The 17968-nt window shown below is 43.1% G+C and overlaps 1 protein-coding gene across 7 annotated transcripts in view; it reads right to left on the reverse strand.

The window, feature by feature from the left end:
• LOC113250117 (ral GTPase-activating protein subunit alpha-1-like) overlaps positions 1-17968 on the reverse strand; it is a 252384-nt gene that overhangs the window by 164649 nt on the left and 69767 nt on the right. Inside the window, exon 6 of one of the 7 annotated variants that reach the window (XR_008959468.1) lies at positions 17033-17847. The exons of 5 other annotated variants lie outside the window; for them this stretch is intronic. Coding sequence is in view for 1 of the 2 variants with exons in the window: in XM_057312825.1 (XP_057168808.1) it covers positions 17766-17847 (82 nt within the window). In the remaining variant the exon portion in view is untranslated. Of the gene's footprint in view, positions 1-17032; positions 17848-17968 lie in introns of those variants that run through there. One more of the 7 variants, XM_057312825.1, reaches the window with a different exon arrangement.

Raw genomic sequence — 17968 nt, forward strand, 5'->3', positions numbered from 1 at the left:
GGGGTGTTGAAACTGAGGTTAGGTTAGGCATTAAGTTGTGGTTTACTGACATGGGCCCTTACTTAACCAAAGTGACATGTCGGACCTGTGGTTTTTCGTTTTGGTTTTTTGCTTTTGTTTGTTTGTTTAACACTCCCTCCCTTTAATCAGACTCTCAGCTTAACTGAGATATGATCAACCTTTAAAGCATTAACACAACTCCCAGCTACTGCTCTGTGGTTCCCGAAGCTTCTGTTGTTCCTCTGTGTGGCACCGTGACGTTTTTGTTTAATCTCCATGACATTCACAGGTTATGACTTGGTAATTTTTTTGTTCCTCTTTTCATGTTCCAGTCATAGAAGATTGTTTGATTGGTGGTTAGAGGCGGTAAGCACACACATTGAAATGTTTTAAGAGAATATAACACACCAGGGGGATTATTATGATTACTATAAGCAGGATAATGCTCAATGTTTGGATTTCACTTCAGAGCCAGGGTCCCTAAGACCAAAACCAATCAAAATCAAATAAGCCAAAGAAAGACCCTGTGGAAGGAAACCCTCTCTTAAGCCAAGCGGCTTGCTCAGTAATCTATGTAACTTCCCCAGAATTGTTAATCCAGGTATAGCTGGTGGTGTTGGCTCCAGCAGACACCTGCTCGTTTAGCTAAAAGATAATCAAGGGCCATTCTATTATCAAGAACAACTTTGGCCAGAGAGTCTAAGGATTTTTATTGGGCAGCTATTGCTTTTGCAGTGGGTTTTGCAATAAGTTTAAGAATTAAGGAGAAGTTTCTGAATATAGCCTGGTTTACCTTATCCCTAACCAGGAAAGTAGAGACCTGCCAAAATGAGGGAATCCTGAATCATGAAATCCTCCCGATCGGTCCTTCCTAACTTGATGATATACATTTAAGAGAGTTGGCTGAGGAGATATCTTATTTTACTTGTGGAAAGTTAGGACCACGGTTAGATTTTCTCCTGGCCTGAAATAAAATGTTGCTTTAAATTCCAGAGGTTCCCCCCTTAGTAATGGCCTGGGAGATACAGATGAGGCCATTATCTTTCCAAATGAATGGCAGAGTAAAGAAAGGAAAAGAAGGACAAAAGGTTTCATGTTTAGTTAAATATGAAGCTTGATCCATCCTCTTGGGTGGAAGCAGTCTACCTCAATGTCAGCTACTTCTCCTCCTCCTCAATTAGACTTGGAAGTCTCCAGATCTATACAGGACCAGGTATCAGGTGGAGTCTCCCTCAGTTATGTGATGTGTGGCCAAGCCTCAGTGCCTCCTAGTTTTGCAGCAGTGTCAGACATCAAAAGCACTTGGAAAGGTCCTTTCCAATGGAGATCAAGGGCCATCTTCCTTTGATAACGTTTCCAGAATACCTAATCACCAGGCTCTAAACTGTGACCAACAGGATCCTTTGCATTGGGATTTAGGAAGGCTTATTTAAGCTACTGACAACAGGCTTCAGCAAAAATATCAGAGACTTACAGTAGCTGGCCATACAAGCATGAGATAGCAAGGGATTGACAGAAGGTTGTACACTGATAGAGTTCAAAGAAGTCTGTAAGATTTTCATTAAGGTTCATGTGATTTGTCCAGTGAAGTGGGTGCCTCAGTCACCAGAGATTATAGAGGTATAGCCCAGGCGGGAAACACATTTATTAACATTTTTTTTCCACTGTGAGGGCATCAGCCTTACAGCAGGGAAAGGCTTTAACCCACCTGGAAACCATACAAGCAGGATCCCTGGGTGGCTCAGTCGGTTAAGCGTCCGACTTTGGCTCAGGTCATGATCCCAGGGTCCTGGGATCGAGTCCCTCCTGGGTCTCCTTGCTCAGGGGGGGCCTGCTTCTCCTTCTGTCTGCTACTCTCCCTGCTTGTGTTCACTTTCTCTCTCTCTCTCTCTCTCTCGCTGACAAATAAATAAATAAAATCTTTAAAAAAAACCATACAAGCACAACAAGAACATATTGATAACCATACTAGCTGGCAGCTGAATGAAGTCCAGTTGCAGGTGTTCAAAGTGTCTGGAGGGAGGAGGTCTGAGGCCTCTAGAGACAAAAACAGTTTTTCTAGGATTATGGACCTGATGAGTCAGACATTGCTGGTGGACTGTTGTTGTGATATTATAGAAGTCTCTGCACCAATGCGTATTTAAAATTTGAGTCATCTTAAATGCCCTATGGTGGGTGAAGGAACATAAAACCAAAAGTGGGTTTTGTCAGGTAGCCAGGAAAAAACAAGCCTCCATCTTGGTTTTCTCATAGCCCGGACTCTTTAAATTGAGTGCCATTGTTTGACCACCTTACTTTCTCTGAGCCAGGAGAAAACTGTTGCTATGTTGCAGGGAGATCTGGATGGCGAGCATGGCAATGAGGGGCCATTTTTTGTAGAAGCAGAATGGACCTTACCCACACGTGCCACAATCTTACAACATAAAGAAAACTTAGCATTACCTCTTATTTGACAATGCGTTCCATGCAATTGAATATGTCAAATAAGCCTAATTAGTTTAGCAAAGTCTTTGGAATGTTACAGGTCAAAAAGATTTAAGCAGACCAAAAGTTTTTAAAAAACATAACTTTGTCCTTTTAACAGAGAGAAAACCGAATTCTAATTTTGCACTAGCTTACTTTTGATATTAATACTTATTTATTTTAATTTTAGTCAGTCCTGACCATAAATAGATTTCTTTTCCCGAACATTGTTTTTCTAGAGACCTTCTACAATTTTTTTTTTATCATTCAGATTTTGTCCTGAGTTTTCCATCTTTAAATAACCAGTCTCACTTTAGAACAAAATTATTTTTCTTCCCCCAACAAAAACGTGTTTCCACTTTTATACTTTTTTTAACCCAAAACACAGATCTTACTTTCCTAATGTAGCAAATTGTGTTCCTTATTCGTATTTTTAACTTTTAGAAACCTAATTTCTAGTGGAAGCTAAGAAGTAAGCAATTGTGAACTGTGTGTTCTGTGAACTGTCTCAATTCTTGAGATTGGCAAACTGATGAATAAATTTCACAATTTTTATAAGTGTACTTTTTCATAGTGTAATCTTTTAATAAAACACAAAAGATATTTACTAGCAGATCCGAACTTATCTTTAGTTTCTCTGTAATAAGACAAAAGTAGATAAACCCCTGTTCCATAATTACTGTTTTAGTATTCTAATTTGGAAATGATCTAGATATTTAATGAATTTAACATAATTTATTATTACACCTAACTCAGCAGAATGCCTGGCTGGCTCAGTTGAAGGAGTGTGCTCTCTTGATCTCCAGGGCCATGAGTGTGAGGCCCCTGTTGGGGATAGAGTTTACTTTAAAAAAATAATAAAATGTAAATAAACCTACCTCTGAAAAACTTTTAAGGTGTAGGTTATGAAAAAGATTTGGGAGACGATTTAAAATTTTACCTATTTTTTTTAAATTTTAATTATGCCTATTTAATTTACTTGTTATTAACAACTATGTGTAGATCACTTAAAATCTTCATGAGACATTAAAGTCAGTCATTCTCCCAAGCTATTTTTTTTAATATTTCATAACAAAGATCACACCAACATATTCAACTTTTAGTAAACTCAGGCAGAATAAAAGTTTTAATGCTGATAATTCTAAAGGCATGCCTATTTTGATTAAATCAACAAATGGATATTTTTCTATATCACATGAACTTAGGGAAAAAAATGGGTTAGTTCTATTTTTTTGAGCATTTTAGAACACCCAGTCCTTACAAGTGCTTGCCTTTAAACAACTAAATACAGCTCTTTGACAAATTAATTTTAGCAATACCATCAGAGCTGGAAAAGTATCTCAAATTTACAACATACATATACGGACATACACAGAGATAGGTGTGCAGACTCTGTAGTTACTAATACCTGTGGAGAAGATTTTTCAGATTTGTATTTGTCCCTAGAATTGATCTTAAGGTTGGAGGTGCTAGAGTTTAGGTACAAAAGCCTTTTAGAAGTTCGTATTTTTAAAAAGCCTTTCTTTTCTTTTCTTTTCTTTTCTTTTCTTTTCTTTTCTTTTCTTTTCTTTTTCTTCTTCAGTCTCAGGTGTTTGTGGGCTATGTTCACATTTTAAACACACGATAAGATGTATAACTTAGATGTATAACGGACAGAGAAAAGAGGCAAGTCCTTCCAAGAAGGACTATGGCTTTTCCTCAAGCCAATAATTTACAAGCCATTTAAGATGAATAGGAGAATTGGTTAAAAGTAGGTGACCTTCGAAGTGGATTAAGAAGGGCATTTCTAATGAGAGACTATGGACTATGAGAAACAAACTGAGGGCCTCAGAGGGGAGGGGGGCTGGGGAATGGGATAGACCGGTGATGGGTAGTAAGGAGGGCACATATTGCATGGTGCACCGGGTGTTATACGCAACTAATGAATCATCGAACTTTACATCGGAAAACGGGGATGTACTGTATGGTGACTAACATAATATAATAAAAAATCATTTAAAAAAAAAAAAAAGAAAGAAAGAAAGCCAAGCCCGTTACAGAAGCTAGACGAGCAAGAAGGCAGTCGGTGTCTCTGGGACAGACGATCAATAACCAATGGGTCTGGATTGGAAAGACTGGGCACCACAGGCAGAGATTCAGAAGAGCTGATTGTGGTGAGAATTTTCACCCTTTGCTGGCTTCTGCCAGTTTCCAGAACCCCTCTGCGGGCTGTGGTATCCACCAGTTTCCCCTTAGCTGTTTAAAGGAATGATGTAGCAGGTTACCAGGACACCCCTCAGTGTTGTCAACTCCGAGAGGGATCCATCTGGGGGATCTCCTTTGAAGGTAGGCAAGGGGGGAGGTAGGACCTGAACTTTGTCTGCGGCTGTGTAGTCTCTTCAGAGTGGAAAAACCGTCCAGGCAGAGGGTTAGTAGAATGAGCACTCAAGGAGGGCAGAGGGGAGCAGTAGGAGTTTCCGAGGTACCTCTTCCATCTTCAATTCATTAGCCTTCTGCACTGAATCTTTCAATGGAACTATTCGGAATTTTGAAAACTTTAGGGGGTTTCTACTTGCCAATTAAAACAGGTATCCTGTTCTGTTTAACTTGGGGACCCTCGCCTTTAAATGTACTTGTGAAATGATCTTATCTAATCGGAAGATCTCCCATAATGGCCATGGCATTTCTAGGTGGGAATTTTCCTGAGGGCTGGCCGTGGTTCAGTAGGACCCTAGCTACAAATGGGATGTCACTCACATTTCTGCCCGGCCTTATTTTGGGGCCTCAGCCTGACGGCCACCAAGCCAAGGTCCTCAAGACACAAAACAAGCTTAGTAAGATGTATCCATTTTGCTAGATGCCTGTAACTTCTGGGACTGTCGTTCTTAGATATAAAATAAGCCAGTAGGTGGTGCATTTGACTCTTTAGAATTTAAGGGTGCCATTAACTAAGGTTTGGGGTCTCTCGGAGCCAAACTAATACCGAAGTGATGGGCTGAAGGGTTGGGATTGTGCGTATTTTCCAGTTCCCTCACTGCACAGAAGTTTTCTTTGAAGTTGGCAAGTGACCTGGTGTCAATCTAAGCCACTCTGAGAACCAGCTTATCCTATCATGGGAGTCTTCCTGAGGGGATGAGTGCTCTAGCAGCCTTTAAATGCCCACCAACCTGATGGACATCTGAAATCCCCATTAGCAGTGGCCTCTATTTACACAAAACAAAACAAAAACATGCACTTTATTGTATCCGTGATGATGGAGAGGTGTTACTGTATCATGGTCACAAGAAAGTCCTGTGCGCACCACCACCAAATCCCATGGAAACTTGCTGAAATTTTCGACCCCGGGGACTTGTGGTCTGAAAACTTAGGGGCCTGGCTCTGGGCCAACCCTTCTGCCAGCCCAGCTGGGCTGGAGGCAAACATGCCGGCTCGTTCGGCTCCGGTCATAACCTTTTGCCAGTGCACCATGACCCGACCTGTGAAGGAAACCCAACTAGATCAGGAGCTCTAAGGCAAACATGCAGAGCTCCGAACCAAGGGAAATTTACCCACGCCAAGGGTCTGTGGTACCAGGCCTGTGTTTCTCATCGTCCCCAAATGCTGCCAGAAGTTCGCTTCCATCCTGTCTCTGTCACCAAATCCGTTATATAACAAAATTATCCTCCTAAATTTTAAAGATGTAATTGGCTTTATTAATCAATTCATGAATCAGGCAGCATCCCACCTAGCAAGTAGAGGGGAGCTCCAAAGGGCTATAGATGAGGAAAGGTTTTTAAAGGTAGAGAGGGAGAGGGAAAAAATGGAATGATTAGCAAAGAATAGGTTATTTAGGCAAAGTCACCATCCTAAGAGGGGCCAAGTGGTCTATCAGTACATTGCTCACACTGACCAGGAAACTCCCATGTGGACTGATTAAAGGCTACATTTCTTGGGGGTTGAAACTGTAGGTTTAGGTTAGGTATTAAGTCACGGTTTACTGACATGGGGCCTTGAGTCATACCATTGCAGACCTGTGTTTGTGGGGTTTTTAACAGAGGGAATTGAATCTCCTAAGCACCGTGGTGGTAATTTTAGGAAGAAATCCACATATTCACAGGATGGCCCTTCCTGCCACAGATCCCTTGACCTCACTTCCCCATACGGCCCTCGGACACTCTCCTGCCAAGGGAATGTGGGTCAGCACAACCATGGGGCCAGAATGAGCACTTCTGACCAGTAAATTGTGGGTAATATTTGCCGAGCGTTCAGCTTATCAACAGAGATGAGCAACACTCTGAGACAACATTTGCCTCAGGGGTAGAATTTCAGAGTCTGCTCCCCACTCCCCCCTCCAACCACCACGTGCCCTGAGAAGCTTGCACTCAGGGGCAGACTGTGATTTTCATGAGACCCACAGCCAAGACTCAGTGAATGGTGCTTTTTGTAAAAATAAAAATATGTGGCAGCATGTGGGTGTGCATTGTTCTCCAACAGGGAGAACGGTCTTATTCCAGGAACTTCAGCCAAGCTCTATGTGGCATTTGCACAAGCAGTGACCTGCAGCCACCACTTCATCCCTGCTCCAACACCTGCCTTTGCGGCTAACTTCCCACCACACCTCAAGGGCTTGGTGGCATCCCAAACAAAACTTCTGAGTCTTCCGGGCATGAGCTTAGAAGAAACTTTGCAGCCGAAGTCCCACATCCTGGATTGCAGACACCTTGTGTGATTTTCAAATCCAGGCAGTATTAACTCCCTGACTCATGTGTTTTAAACTTTAACCCATGGCCCCTGATGCTCACTGCCCTGTTCGAGAATCACCTCTGAACAATGAAAAACATGGACACCTGACCCCCACCCCTGAGCACTGACCAGAAATCTTGGGTGGTGTCTGGCCTTGAATGGCTCCCAGAGGATCCTGCCTGGTGACCAGAGAGAGAACCTCTGGCTGGACTAAGAGCCAGACTCTCAGAGACACAGCTCTCCGAGCTGTCAGCCTCAGGAAAGCTGTGTGCCACACCCCCTTGTTCTGACCCCAGAGGGGACAAGGGAGAGAGTCTCTGTGGCACAGAGTGCGATCGGGGGCAGTTCTATCTGCTTATGCAGGATGCAGAGATCACAGAGGGCAGAGAATGGGGTGGGGTGGGAAGGCAGAAAAGTGATGTGGGAAACAAAGGCAAAAGAAATGTAGCTTAAATTAAAATCCCCTTACAGTTTATATTCCACTGATAGATACCTGAAACATGCGCAGAGCGTGACCTTCCTCAAGGAACTCGTGGCTGCCTTAGAGCCTTAATGTTTGAAAGTAACCTCATTTTGGCAGCAGCTGGCCCCTCAGGTCCTGAAAGCCTTGCTTCCAGATTCCTTGGAGATTTGCACCATCCCTAACCCCCACTAATTAAAAAGTACACAGTGCAGCTCTTTCTGCCCACAGTTCCTGTCCCGTGAATAGGGAAGGGGTGAAGGTATAGACAGGAGAGAGAGGAGGACCCTGATTCCCCTGACTGGGCTTGGAAACTGTTCCTGGCAGGTGGAGACGCTGAGACAGAATGGAACAAGAGATAAGGGAACAAACCAAGATGGCAAAAGAATCTCAAGGCCACGAGCTTCCCTGTCAGTTCTCAATAGAAGACTGCTCCCGGGAACAGACGGGGTTTCAGAAGGGCGGGGGCGGGGGGCAGTTATCAGGGTGATGGGTACTAAGGAGGGCATGTGTTGTGATGAGCACTGGGTGTTATACGCAACTAATGAATTATTGAACACTACATCAAAAACTAATGATGGCTAACTGAACATAATTTTTTAATAATCAATTAATCAATCAATAAAATAAGAAGATTGCCAGTAAAACCCTCAGTGGCAACCCATTCGGGATCTCTCCCACTCTAGAGGGTTTTTTTCTTTCTTTTCTGTTCTTACCTTCATTTAACAAACTTTCACTTGGCTTCGCCCTTTTGTGTCCGAATCCATGAGACAGGAACCAGGTAACCCTGCGACAAAAGGAAGGAGGAACAGATCTGTCCCTAAGACCAAGACCTCCTTCACCTGGTGCTGCAGAAGCAGTGACCCACGGTGTGGCTCAGAAACAGGAGGGAACAGGTGAGACCAGACTGGGCCTGGGTGGTGTGTGGGTGCCTTGGGCTGTCCCAGAGACTCAGTCATTAGGCCTCCTCCTGTGGGCCCCCCCCCCCCCCGAGATTCATCCTGACTCTTCTTCAGAGCCAGCCTGCCCAGACACAACCACCAGTCCCTCTTAAATACATATTTCTGATTAATTATTCTGGCGTATTTCAGGCACAGCACCGGCTTCTAAATTTAAACTACTATCTTGGCCCACTTCCAGCCACCAGCGGGTATATTTAAGGCCTATATGCTTTGATGATTAAAGCAAAAATATGCCTTTGTAAGTAGCATTTACCAGGGGATCCCGAAGTCTTGGAAAGGGGCTTCCTAACAAAACTCACCCAAGGAGCCCCACATATTGCCTAGAGGGAAGGGCTATTTTGGCTCACGTGGACACACCACCAGCTCTCTTGCATCTCGCACTGGGCTCCGCACTAACCCCAGAAGGAGAGCCGCACCAGACAGCCTACTGCAAGCAGGAGCCTAGACGCAATCACGTGCTCATAATACTAATAGGTTCAGAAAAGACTAACCCATAGCTGCCAAAACCACTGGAGAAAGTGACTGGAAAACGGTACTTACAGAGTTTCAAAGAATCTCCCTACAGATGACTTATGAATTACAATGGGAGCAAGATACATGGAGAAACCTGTCAGACAGCACCCTACACAAATGGTCAGAATCAATGTTGCCAGGAATGGAACAAACCCACATCACGGGTCTCCTGATACGATGCCCTGAGAAGCACAAAGCATCACCCACGTGGTGGTTCTGCCAAACATGTGTGCCTTGAATCTAATTGTCAAGAAACCACCGGGCAGGGGCGCCTGGGTAGCGCAGTCGTTAAAGCGTCTGCCTTCGGCTCAGGGCGTGATCCCGGCGTTCCGGGATCGAGTCCCACATCGGGCTCCTCCGCTGGGAGCCTGCTTCTTCCTCTCTCACTCCCCTGCTGTGTTCCCTCTCTCACTGGCTGTCTCTCTGTCACATAAATAAATAAAATCTTTAAAAAAAAAAAAAAAAGAAAAGAAACCACCGGGCAGACCCAGATTAATAATCCAAATATAGTGACATATATAAACTATTTTTTTAAATCTTTATTTTCTAAGTGATCTCTACACCCAACGTGTAGAGCTCACGACCCCAAGATCAAGAGTCCTATGTTCCACCAACTGAGCCAGCCAGACGCCCCCATAAACTATTATCATAAACAATAAAAGTCTGTTCTGTACTCTCAAAAAATGTGAATGGCATTGAAGACAAGAGCAGAGCAGTTGCTCCAGATTAAAGGAGACTAAGGAAACATAATAGCTAAATGCAAAGTGTAATCCTGCCCCAGATCCTGGACCAGAGAGGAAAAAAAAATGCTGTCGTGGACATTTTGGGGACAATTGGAATTTGTAAAAAGAACTGGCTATTAGATAATGATAGTGGATCAGTGTTAAATTTCCCGAATTTGATCATTATGTTGTGATTATATATACATAAAAAAAAGAAAGGAAGAAAATCTTTTCTTAGGAGTACTTCTTTCTTAGGTAGAAATATTTAGGTGTAAAGGGCCATAAAATCCACACATCTCAAAAGGGTTAGCAAGAAATTGCAATTAAAATACGATATGTGTATATATAATTCTATATTTCAGATGTCCTTCCTGACTCTTATAATGAGCCTGCCTTTCAGAATGTGTGTTTTCTTTCAAATTATTGTTTCTAAGAGTTTTATGTACTAGAAAGCCAGAGAATAAGATTTCTTTGACTTTTGTATAAAGTAAGAGTTTATCAACTCTGAGTGAAGCCTTGGGGACTCCCTGATGAATAAAATACATTAATTAAAGCAGTGGACCTTTTGTCATCTACCTGGGCTATGTAGGGTCATTTTACACTTGCTTTTGGATTTTTGGTCAGTTGATTTCCTGGAAAAATAATTTTTGGATAAAGTATAGCAATTTTAAAATAATTTAGTAGTGGTTAGAAAATTAATTTATTAAAAAAAATGTCTTAGAAAATTTCAGATATGTTCCTGAAAAGTTCCATACAGCACAATTTTTGTAGTCTATTTAAGGGGACCTTGCAGTGGTTCTTTCTCTGAAGTATAAAAATTCGAAACCATATGGTTGTTCTTCCATAAGTTAACTTGCCTAGAGCAGGTCATGCTTTTAGTTTCTAAGTGTGCACATCAACCAAGCCTAGGAACGTCCGAGAAGGACTTGCATTTCCAGGACTAAGGCACGGTAGGGATCAGACGAACCTCCTACTGAAAACAGTCAAAAATGTTTACTCAAAGAAATGTGGCTTCTTTTGTATTTTGTTTTGTTTTACTTTTTAAAAGCATCAAAGATCTGGAAAGAGAATAAGGAAATAAAGTCCAAATCAAAAAGAAAACAAGGTCTCTGAAAGTTACATGGTACCCTAATGTTGCTTTTTTTATTATTATGTTATGGTAGTCACCGTACAGTCCATCATTAGTTTTTGATGCAGTGTTCCATGCTTCATTGTTTGCACATCCTAATGCTGTTCTGAACTAAGGGCATTGCCCATGTGGGCAAACTTGAACTTTTGATTTTATGGGTTTTTGCCATATGTATATAGGGGTGCATATATGTAGAAGAGAGAAATAAAGCAAAGGCTGGCAAGTGGTATACGGTTGTGAATCCATCCAGTTTAAACCAGAGAAACAGAACCAAAAAGAAATTTATATTCAGAGGTTCACAGTAAGGCCCTGGCCTGAACGACTGACGACTGGCTTGGCAGAAGAGAGAAAGTGCTCAGGAAAGGCAGGCTGGAACTCGCAGGTACAGGCAGAGTTTCTTCTTTCTCAGGGAAACTCGGTTCTGCTCCGAAGGCCCCTGGACAGACTGGATCAAGCCCACCGAGGACCGTCTCCCTTCCTTAAAGCAAACTGACAACGAACTTTGATCACATCTACAAAACGCCTTCATGACCACACCTGAATCAGCGTCTGATTGTATGACTGAGGACAGAGGACTACCCAAGGTAAAACTGACCACCTATATTTGCAACGTGTCTATAATTTTGAAATCTTTCTAAATAGAAGGTGTCGAACACTGTGCTACCCAATTCCTTCCTCAAACCTGGGTGAAGTCGAAGAGTCTGAGGACCCCCAGCCCTCCCGCCTCATGGACCCACAATTGTGCCCGTGGTGAGTACAGTGGCGATTTAAGGACCAGACCTGTTTCTTTAACACCCTGATGATATTAATTTGCAGCGTCTGTGATGGGGTGTTATGCCTCAGTCACATGAAGTAGTGCTTCTCAAACTTCGGCGTGACTCATTTGTTCCTCCAAAGAAGGAAAACATTCACATCCACAGAAAGAAAAGGAGAGCATGAGAGAATGCATAACTGAAAACAAAATAAGATATATTATTTTTCTTATTTATTTTATTTTTCTCTCGATTCCCACAAGCTAACCTGAACCGTAGGAATGCAGGAATATACATGTTAATATGATATAGGCTTCTCCCCAAAATAAAGCTTCTCTGTGCTTTACTTTTATCCTGGCCTTTGGGGAGGGGGGGGACACATATCCCAGCCTTCCCAAAGAGCTCACTTCTTTCTTCTCTGCCTTGCAGACTGACATGAGTGTTTTATGCACAAGCACATGAACACAATTGCTGTACTTATAAGCGTTAGTCTTCTAACGAGATAAATGTAACTGTCACTCATCCCATGGTCCATCTGCACAGCTGCAAGTGGGCGGCTGAGTTCAAACTGGCCTGGGTCGGCTCGGCCGGCTGGGCAGTTGTTAGTGCTCGGGAGGTACTTTCGGTGGCTCCAGGATTAGCTGGAAAGAAGCGCTTAATGAAAAATGTGGGAGAAAGGTCGGTGAGCACAAGCAGGTGGTGGTAAAGGTCAGGTCTTAGGGTCTAGCTGGTGACATAACTGATGAAGGAAACAAAGGCAAGAGAATGTAGCGTAAATTAAATCTCCTTACAGCTTACAGCCCACTGATAGATAACCTGAAACGTGCAGAGTGTGACCTTCCTCAAGGAACTCATGGCTGCCTTAGTGCCTTAATGTTTATGTCTTATTAAAGATTAAAGTAACCTTATCTTAACAGCAGCTAGCCCCCTCGAGGTCCTGAAGGCCTTGCTTCCAAATTCCTTAGAGACTTACACTATCCCTAACCCCCGCTAATGAAAAGAATATAGTCAGTCACTCCTCACAATCCTGGTGCAGCTCTTTCTTCCCACAGGTCCTGTTCTCGTGCTATAATAAAATCACCTTTTTGCACAGAAAACTTCTCAAGAATTGTTTCTTAGCCATTCACTCACGAATTCAAAAACTTCCAAATTTCATCAATAACCTTCAACTTGGGGTACATCAAGAATAGCTCAACATGAAGCAGTTTCATTCTTGTAACGTCCCTCTGGTGAAGAAAACATGTTTCTGTGAAGGAGGGGCAAGAACCAGAGGAGAATGGAATTACCTCTTAACTGCTGATACCTTAATAACCAGCTTTGTCAAACAAGTACATTCAGACTTTGACTTCCTAAGGCACTTGTGTCAGCCCTCTTTTTACCCATTAATATAAACTTAGCTCTCCATGTAGGTTTCATTTCCTATAATTTCTGAGATGCTAAAGACAAGTGATATAATGACTGTTTTCATTTCTACTTCTTTTTTCCATGTCCCTTGGGGATTCACCCTTCCTTGTCTCACTGAAATAATTAACTCTGATTCTGTAAAACTAAAGCTATAATGGGAAGAAATGTTGACATCATTTTCTCAAAAACAAGCGTAAGAGTGTCAGGAAGCCCTCTTGCTCAACTCTAGGCCCCATAGTTAAAAAAACAGAAACAGACAAGGCTGCTTAACTCATGCTCTAATTAAAACCCATTGTGCTTCTTATAGCACCTTATTGAGGCATTGACAAAGATGTTTTGCAATGACCAGAACGTTCTAACCTCCAGAGCAGAAAATCCCTGATGGCAAGGAAATGCCTGGAAGACCATGTTCCACAGGTCGCCTTCTCTGCCCAGGATCTTGGGCTGAGCACTTATGACCCCACCCATGATCAGATGTTCTCTGCTGGCTCTCCTGCAAGTACCTCTCTGAACCTCTCTCTACAAAACTCTAGGTGTCCATCTTGCTGGCAGGGTGGTCTGATGTTAAGGCTTGAGCCCGCCACCTCCCCTGGCTGACAACATCTGCAATAAATCTTTCCTTTTCTCTTTTCCAAACCCTTGTCTCTTGAGCTATTGACTTCTCTTGCAGTGAGTATATTCGAGTTTGTTGCACAACAGTGTTGGCAAACCTAGCCCGGAGCTGCACTTTCAATCTGTCCAGCCCCTTCAGGACTCCCCAGGTTGGAATAATGGCCATGGCAGTGCACCAGGGCTCACCTGTTCATTTCCTGAGTTAGTGGCTATGATAGACCAATCAGTAACAAGAGCACTATTCCAGTTCGTTCATTAATTCAGCTAACACGTACTGATCCCTCTTATGTGTCATGCATAGCGAATCACAGTGAACAAAACAGACGAAATATCAAGTTTACATTCTAGTTTGTAGAGACAGAAAAGAAGAAAAATATAAACCAGACAATCAGAAGGTGCAATGGAAAAAAATAAATAAACCAGGAAAGGAGAATGGGAAAGTGAAGAAGGGTTGGGGTGAGGGGAGTTCACAATTTTAAAGAGCGAGGTCAGGAAAGGTTTCACTGATCTTTAAGTAACTGCCCTTACTTGAAGTGGGGAACACCTGAGTATTGGTGGGAGGTACTCAATCCACAGTATAGTCTGGGGTGTGAGCAGCTTGGGGTATCTTGGGCCACCCAAATGGAAAGGCCATCAGATAGATTTGGAGGTAGGTTCTGGTATCAATTAATAATTCTGGTCACCAATTCAAATGTGTGGGTTTTTTTCTCTACACCAGCAAGGCGAGTTCTGACACCAGCTGTGTGTCCTATAATTTAACTCAATTCTGACACTATCTACCTGGTGACTGTTAAGGGCTCAATCCTATAAGACAATCACCCCTGACTTCAGATGCCTATCACACATCCTGGTTATCACCTGTGCTTCTGACCAACCTGCTAGAAACCGAAGGTTCCAACAACCCCCTCCTTGGATTCCATTAACTTGCTAAAATGGCTCACAAAATTCAGAGAGACATTATCATTCAATGGTTTTTTTAATAAAAAGACAACTCAGGAACAACCAGATGGAAAAGATGCACAGGGCAAGGTCTGGGGAAAGAGTATGGAGCCCCCTGCCCTCTCCAGGTACACCCTCTCCCTGAATCTTTAGGTGTCACCAATCTGGAAGCTCTCCAAACTCCATCCTTTGGGTATTTACGGAGGCTTAATGGCATGGTCATCAATGACTGAAACATTGGCCAGGAGCAACTCATTCAGCTCCCAACATCTTTCCTCCCTGGAATTCAGGGAAGTTGGGACTGAAAATTCCAACCCTCTAATCACAGGGATGGGTTCCCTGGCCTCCTTAGTTGGGGGGTCTAAAAGCCATCTCATTAACATCACAAGAGACACCTGTGTACTCTCCTCAGGAAATTTTGAAAGTTTTGGGAGCTCTGTGCCAGAATCAAGGACTAAAACCAAATATGCATCTGTTACTATAAATCACACCATCACAGGAGGTGAGGTGGCAGTTTTGAGCTGGAGTTATCTGGTGGCCCTGTGCGCCCAGAGCTGGCACTAAAGTCACGAGACTGAACCGAACTCTGAGGGAAGGGGTACACCTAGAGGTAAAAAGAAGAACAAGGCCCAAGCCTGGGCGAACCCCTTAGGACAGGCCTGGATGAGGTTCTCAAAGAGGAGGCCATACCTAAAATTCTTCACATGTAGACCAGCAAAGATAAGCAACACTTCTGGTGTCTTGGAATTAAGAAAAGAATCAAGATCCTGATGTCCTTTCTGATCTACCTGCAGAGACCCCTACAGAGACACCCCAGGCAGAATCTGGAGCCCTGGGCTCTATCTCCCTGCAATCTGGGACAGTGTGTTGTGTTGAAGTACCTGTTTATTTGTGTTTCTCCTCATCAGACCCAGGACTTCAGGAGGGCGGGACCTGAGCTTTTATATCTCTAAGCATCAGGGATTGATGACTCATGTAGTCAGGGAATGGATACCATTTTTCACGGAGGACAAATGAGTGCACAGTGGGTCTGCCACGAGGTGACTCAGGTACAAGACTGGAGTAATAGGAGGAAGTGTCCATCAGGGGCAGCACCTGGGGCTCAGGCCCAGCATCAAACCACGGAGGATAAACGCACTGTAGATATCCACAAGTAAAAGAAACCACAAAATGCTGCTGTTGACCAAGAGCTTTCTCTTCAGTACTTGAACCTGCTTAAGTCAGACATACCTTTCTAAGGCACTTTGACAGTCTGTAGCCAAAAGTCTTTGTAGCCTTTGTGGGGGTCAAGGGCAGTCCGCTCCAAGATGTGATTAAGATTATTTTGAGTTAAAAGCAATCAGAACCTAGCATATTGAGGAAAGCTGTTTACCTCCCCTACAACTACCTAAAAAAGAATCTAGATAGAAGGCCTGCTGCAGGAAGAGGGCAACCATCATAAATGACTACATTTTGATATAAACGAGATATGACGGAGAGGTACCTAGCAGGGCCTGTTGGATTTACGTGTGCTGTGTCCCGTTGTTTCTGTGGGCCCGGCTAACATTTGTTACCAAACTTTTGTTCTTCCTCATTCTGAGGATAATATTTCTTCCCTTGGAAGTCCTAGACCTTACCCCTTCTCCCTAGTTCAAGGTGACACAGATGCCTCAGTTTGCCTGACCGTCTCTGGGATTTCCTTATCTGTGTGGACTCCCCATACATACAAAATTACATGTGATTTTCTCCTGCTAATCCGTCTTGTCAATTTGATGCTTAGTTCAGCTAGAAAGATGTAGAAGAGGGGCGCCTGGGTGGCACAGCGGTTAAGCGTCTGCCTTCCGCTCAGGGTGTGATCCTGGTGCTGTGGGATCGAGCCCCACATCAGGCTCCTCTGCTATGAGCCTGCTTCTTCCTCTCCCACTCCCCCTGCTTGTGTTCCCTCTCTCGCTGGCTGTCTCTATCTCTGTCAAATAAATAAATAAAATCTTAAAAAAAAAAAAAAGAAAGATGTAGAAGGGGACAGGAAATTCTTGCTCCCTGACATGGTAATTTCAATTCTAGGAAGAAAATAATCCAAAATAGGCACCGAGGCTGTTTTTTTCCTATAATAGTGTGTATCCCATTATTACTCATTTTAGGAAAAATTTTTTTTAAAAAGCCTTTGAACACCCTAAAGGTCTAGCTAGAAAGTTAAGCTATGGAATAACTAGTTGAATAGTTCCTAATAAATACAATTGATTGATTGATTGATAACTTATTTTTCATAGCTAACTTTAGCATCTTAGACACTTAGTTGATAGAGCAGAGCTTTCAGAGATAATTTAACACATGAAAATGTTCATGACAATGACAATGCAGAGAAGCAGCATTGACTTACGATCATCACATGAGATCAGTATGGTCAACTGCACATTCAGCGCACACAGGTCCAGTGACATGCACGCACAGAAATCATATTCTTTATGTTTTTCTTTGTTTTCTCATTTGTTTTTATACGAAATGCGTTGTACTCAATGGATTAAAAAATAAAGAACTTTTATTTTCAAATATGGGGAAGAGATGGATAAATCCGCTCTTTGTCTTTCAAAATCAGGTTTTTCCTCTGCTCGTGGTGCTGACTTTTTTCCAAAAATTAAAAGTAGCTTGGGGTTGAGGAGGAGGAAGGAGAAGGAGACACGGAGGAAAGGGGGAAGGCAGGGGAGGGGAGAGGAGGAAGTTGTTCCAAGTTAAAAAGGAAAAAGGAAGAGAAACAGAAGCAACTGGTCCAAGTCATCAAGGGCTGCCCTCCTCAGTGTGGCAGCCGTGCCTCAATCCCATGCCTGAGACCCTCCTAAGACTCTTTTGGAGGGGGCTCCCTGTGGCAATCAGGCAGACCTTGTTTTATTGTGTTTCCCAGATGCTGCATTTTTCACACTGGACGTCTGTGGCAAGTCTGTTGGAGCCATTTTCCCACAGCATTTGCTCCCTTCATGTCTCTGTGTTACATTTTGGTGATTCTCTCAATACAAACTTTTTCATTATTACCAGACGCATCATGGTGACCTCTGATCAGTGATCTTTGACGTTACCGTTGGAGCCTGAAGATGTGGCTGAGTTGTTGCGATCTCATGATACAACTTTCACAGATTAGGGGTTGCTTCTTACAGATGAGTCAAGAGAGTGTTTCTTGAGATGGAATCTACTCCTGGTGAAGAGGCTGTGAAGATTGCTGAAATGACGACAGAGGAATTAGAATATGACAGCGACTGAGTTGATGAAGAAATGCAGGGCTTGAGAGAATTGACTCCACTTCTGAAGGTTCTACTGCGGGTACAATGCAATCAAACAGC

The sequence above is a fragment of the Ursus arctos genome, unplaced genomic scaffold, assembly GCF_023065955.2.
Source record: "Ursus arctos isolate Adak ecotype North America unplaced genomic scaffold, UrsArc2.0 scaffold_16, whole genome shotgun sequence".
Classification (NCBI taxonomy): Eukaryota; Metazoa; Chordata; class Mammalia; order Carnivora; family Ursidae; genus Ursus; species Ursus arctos.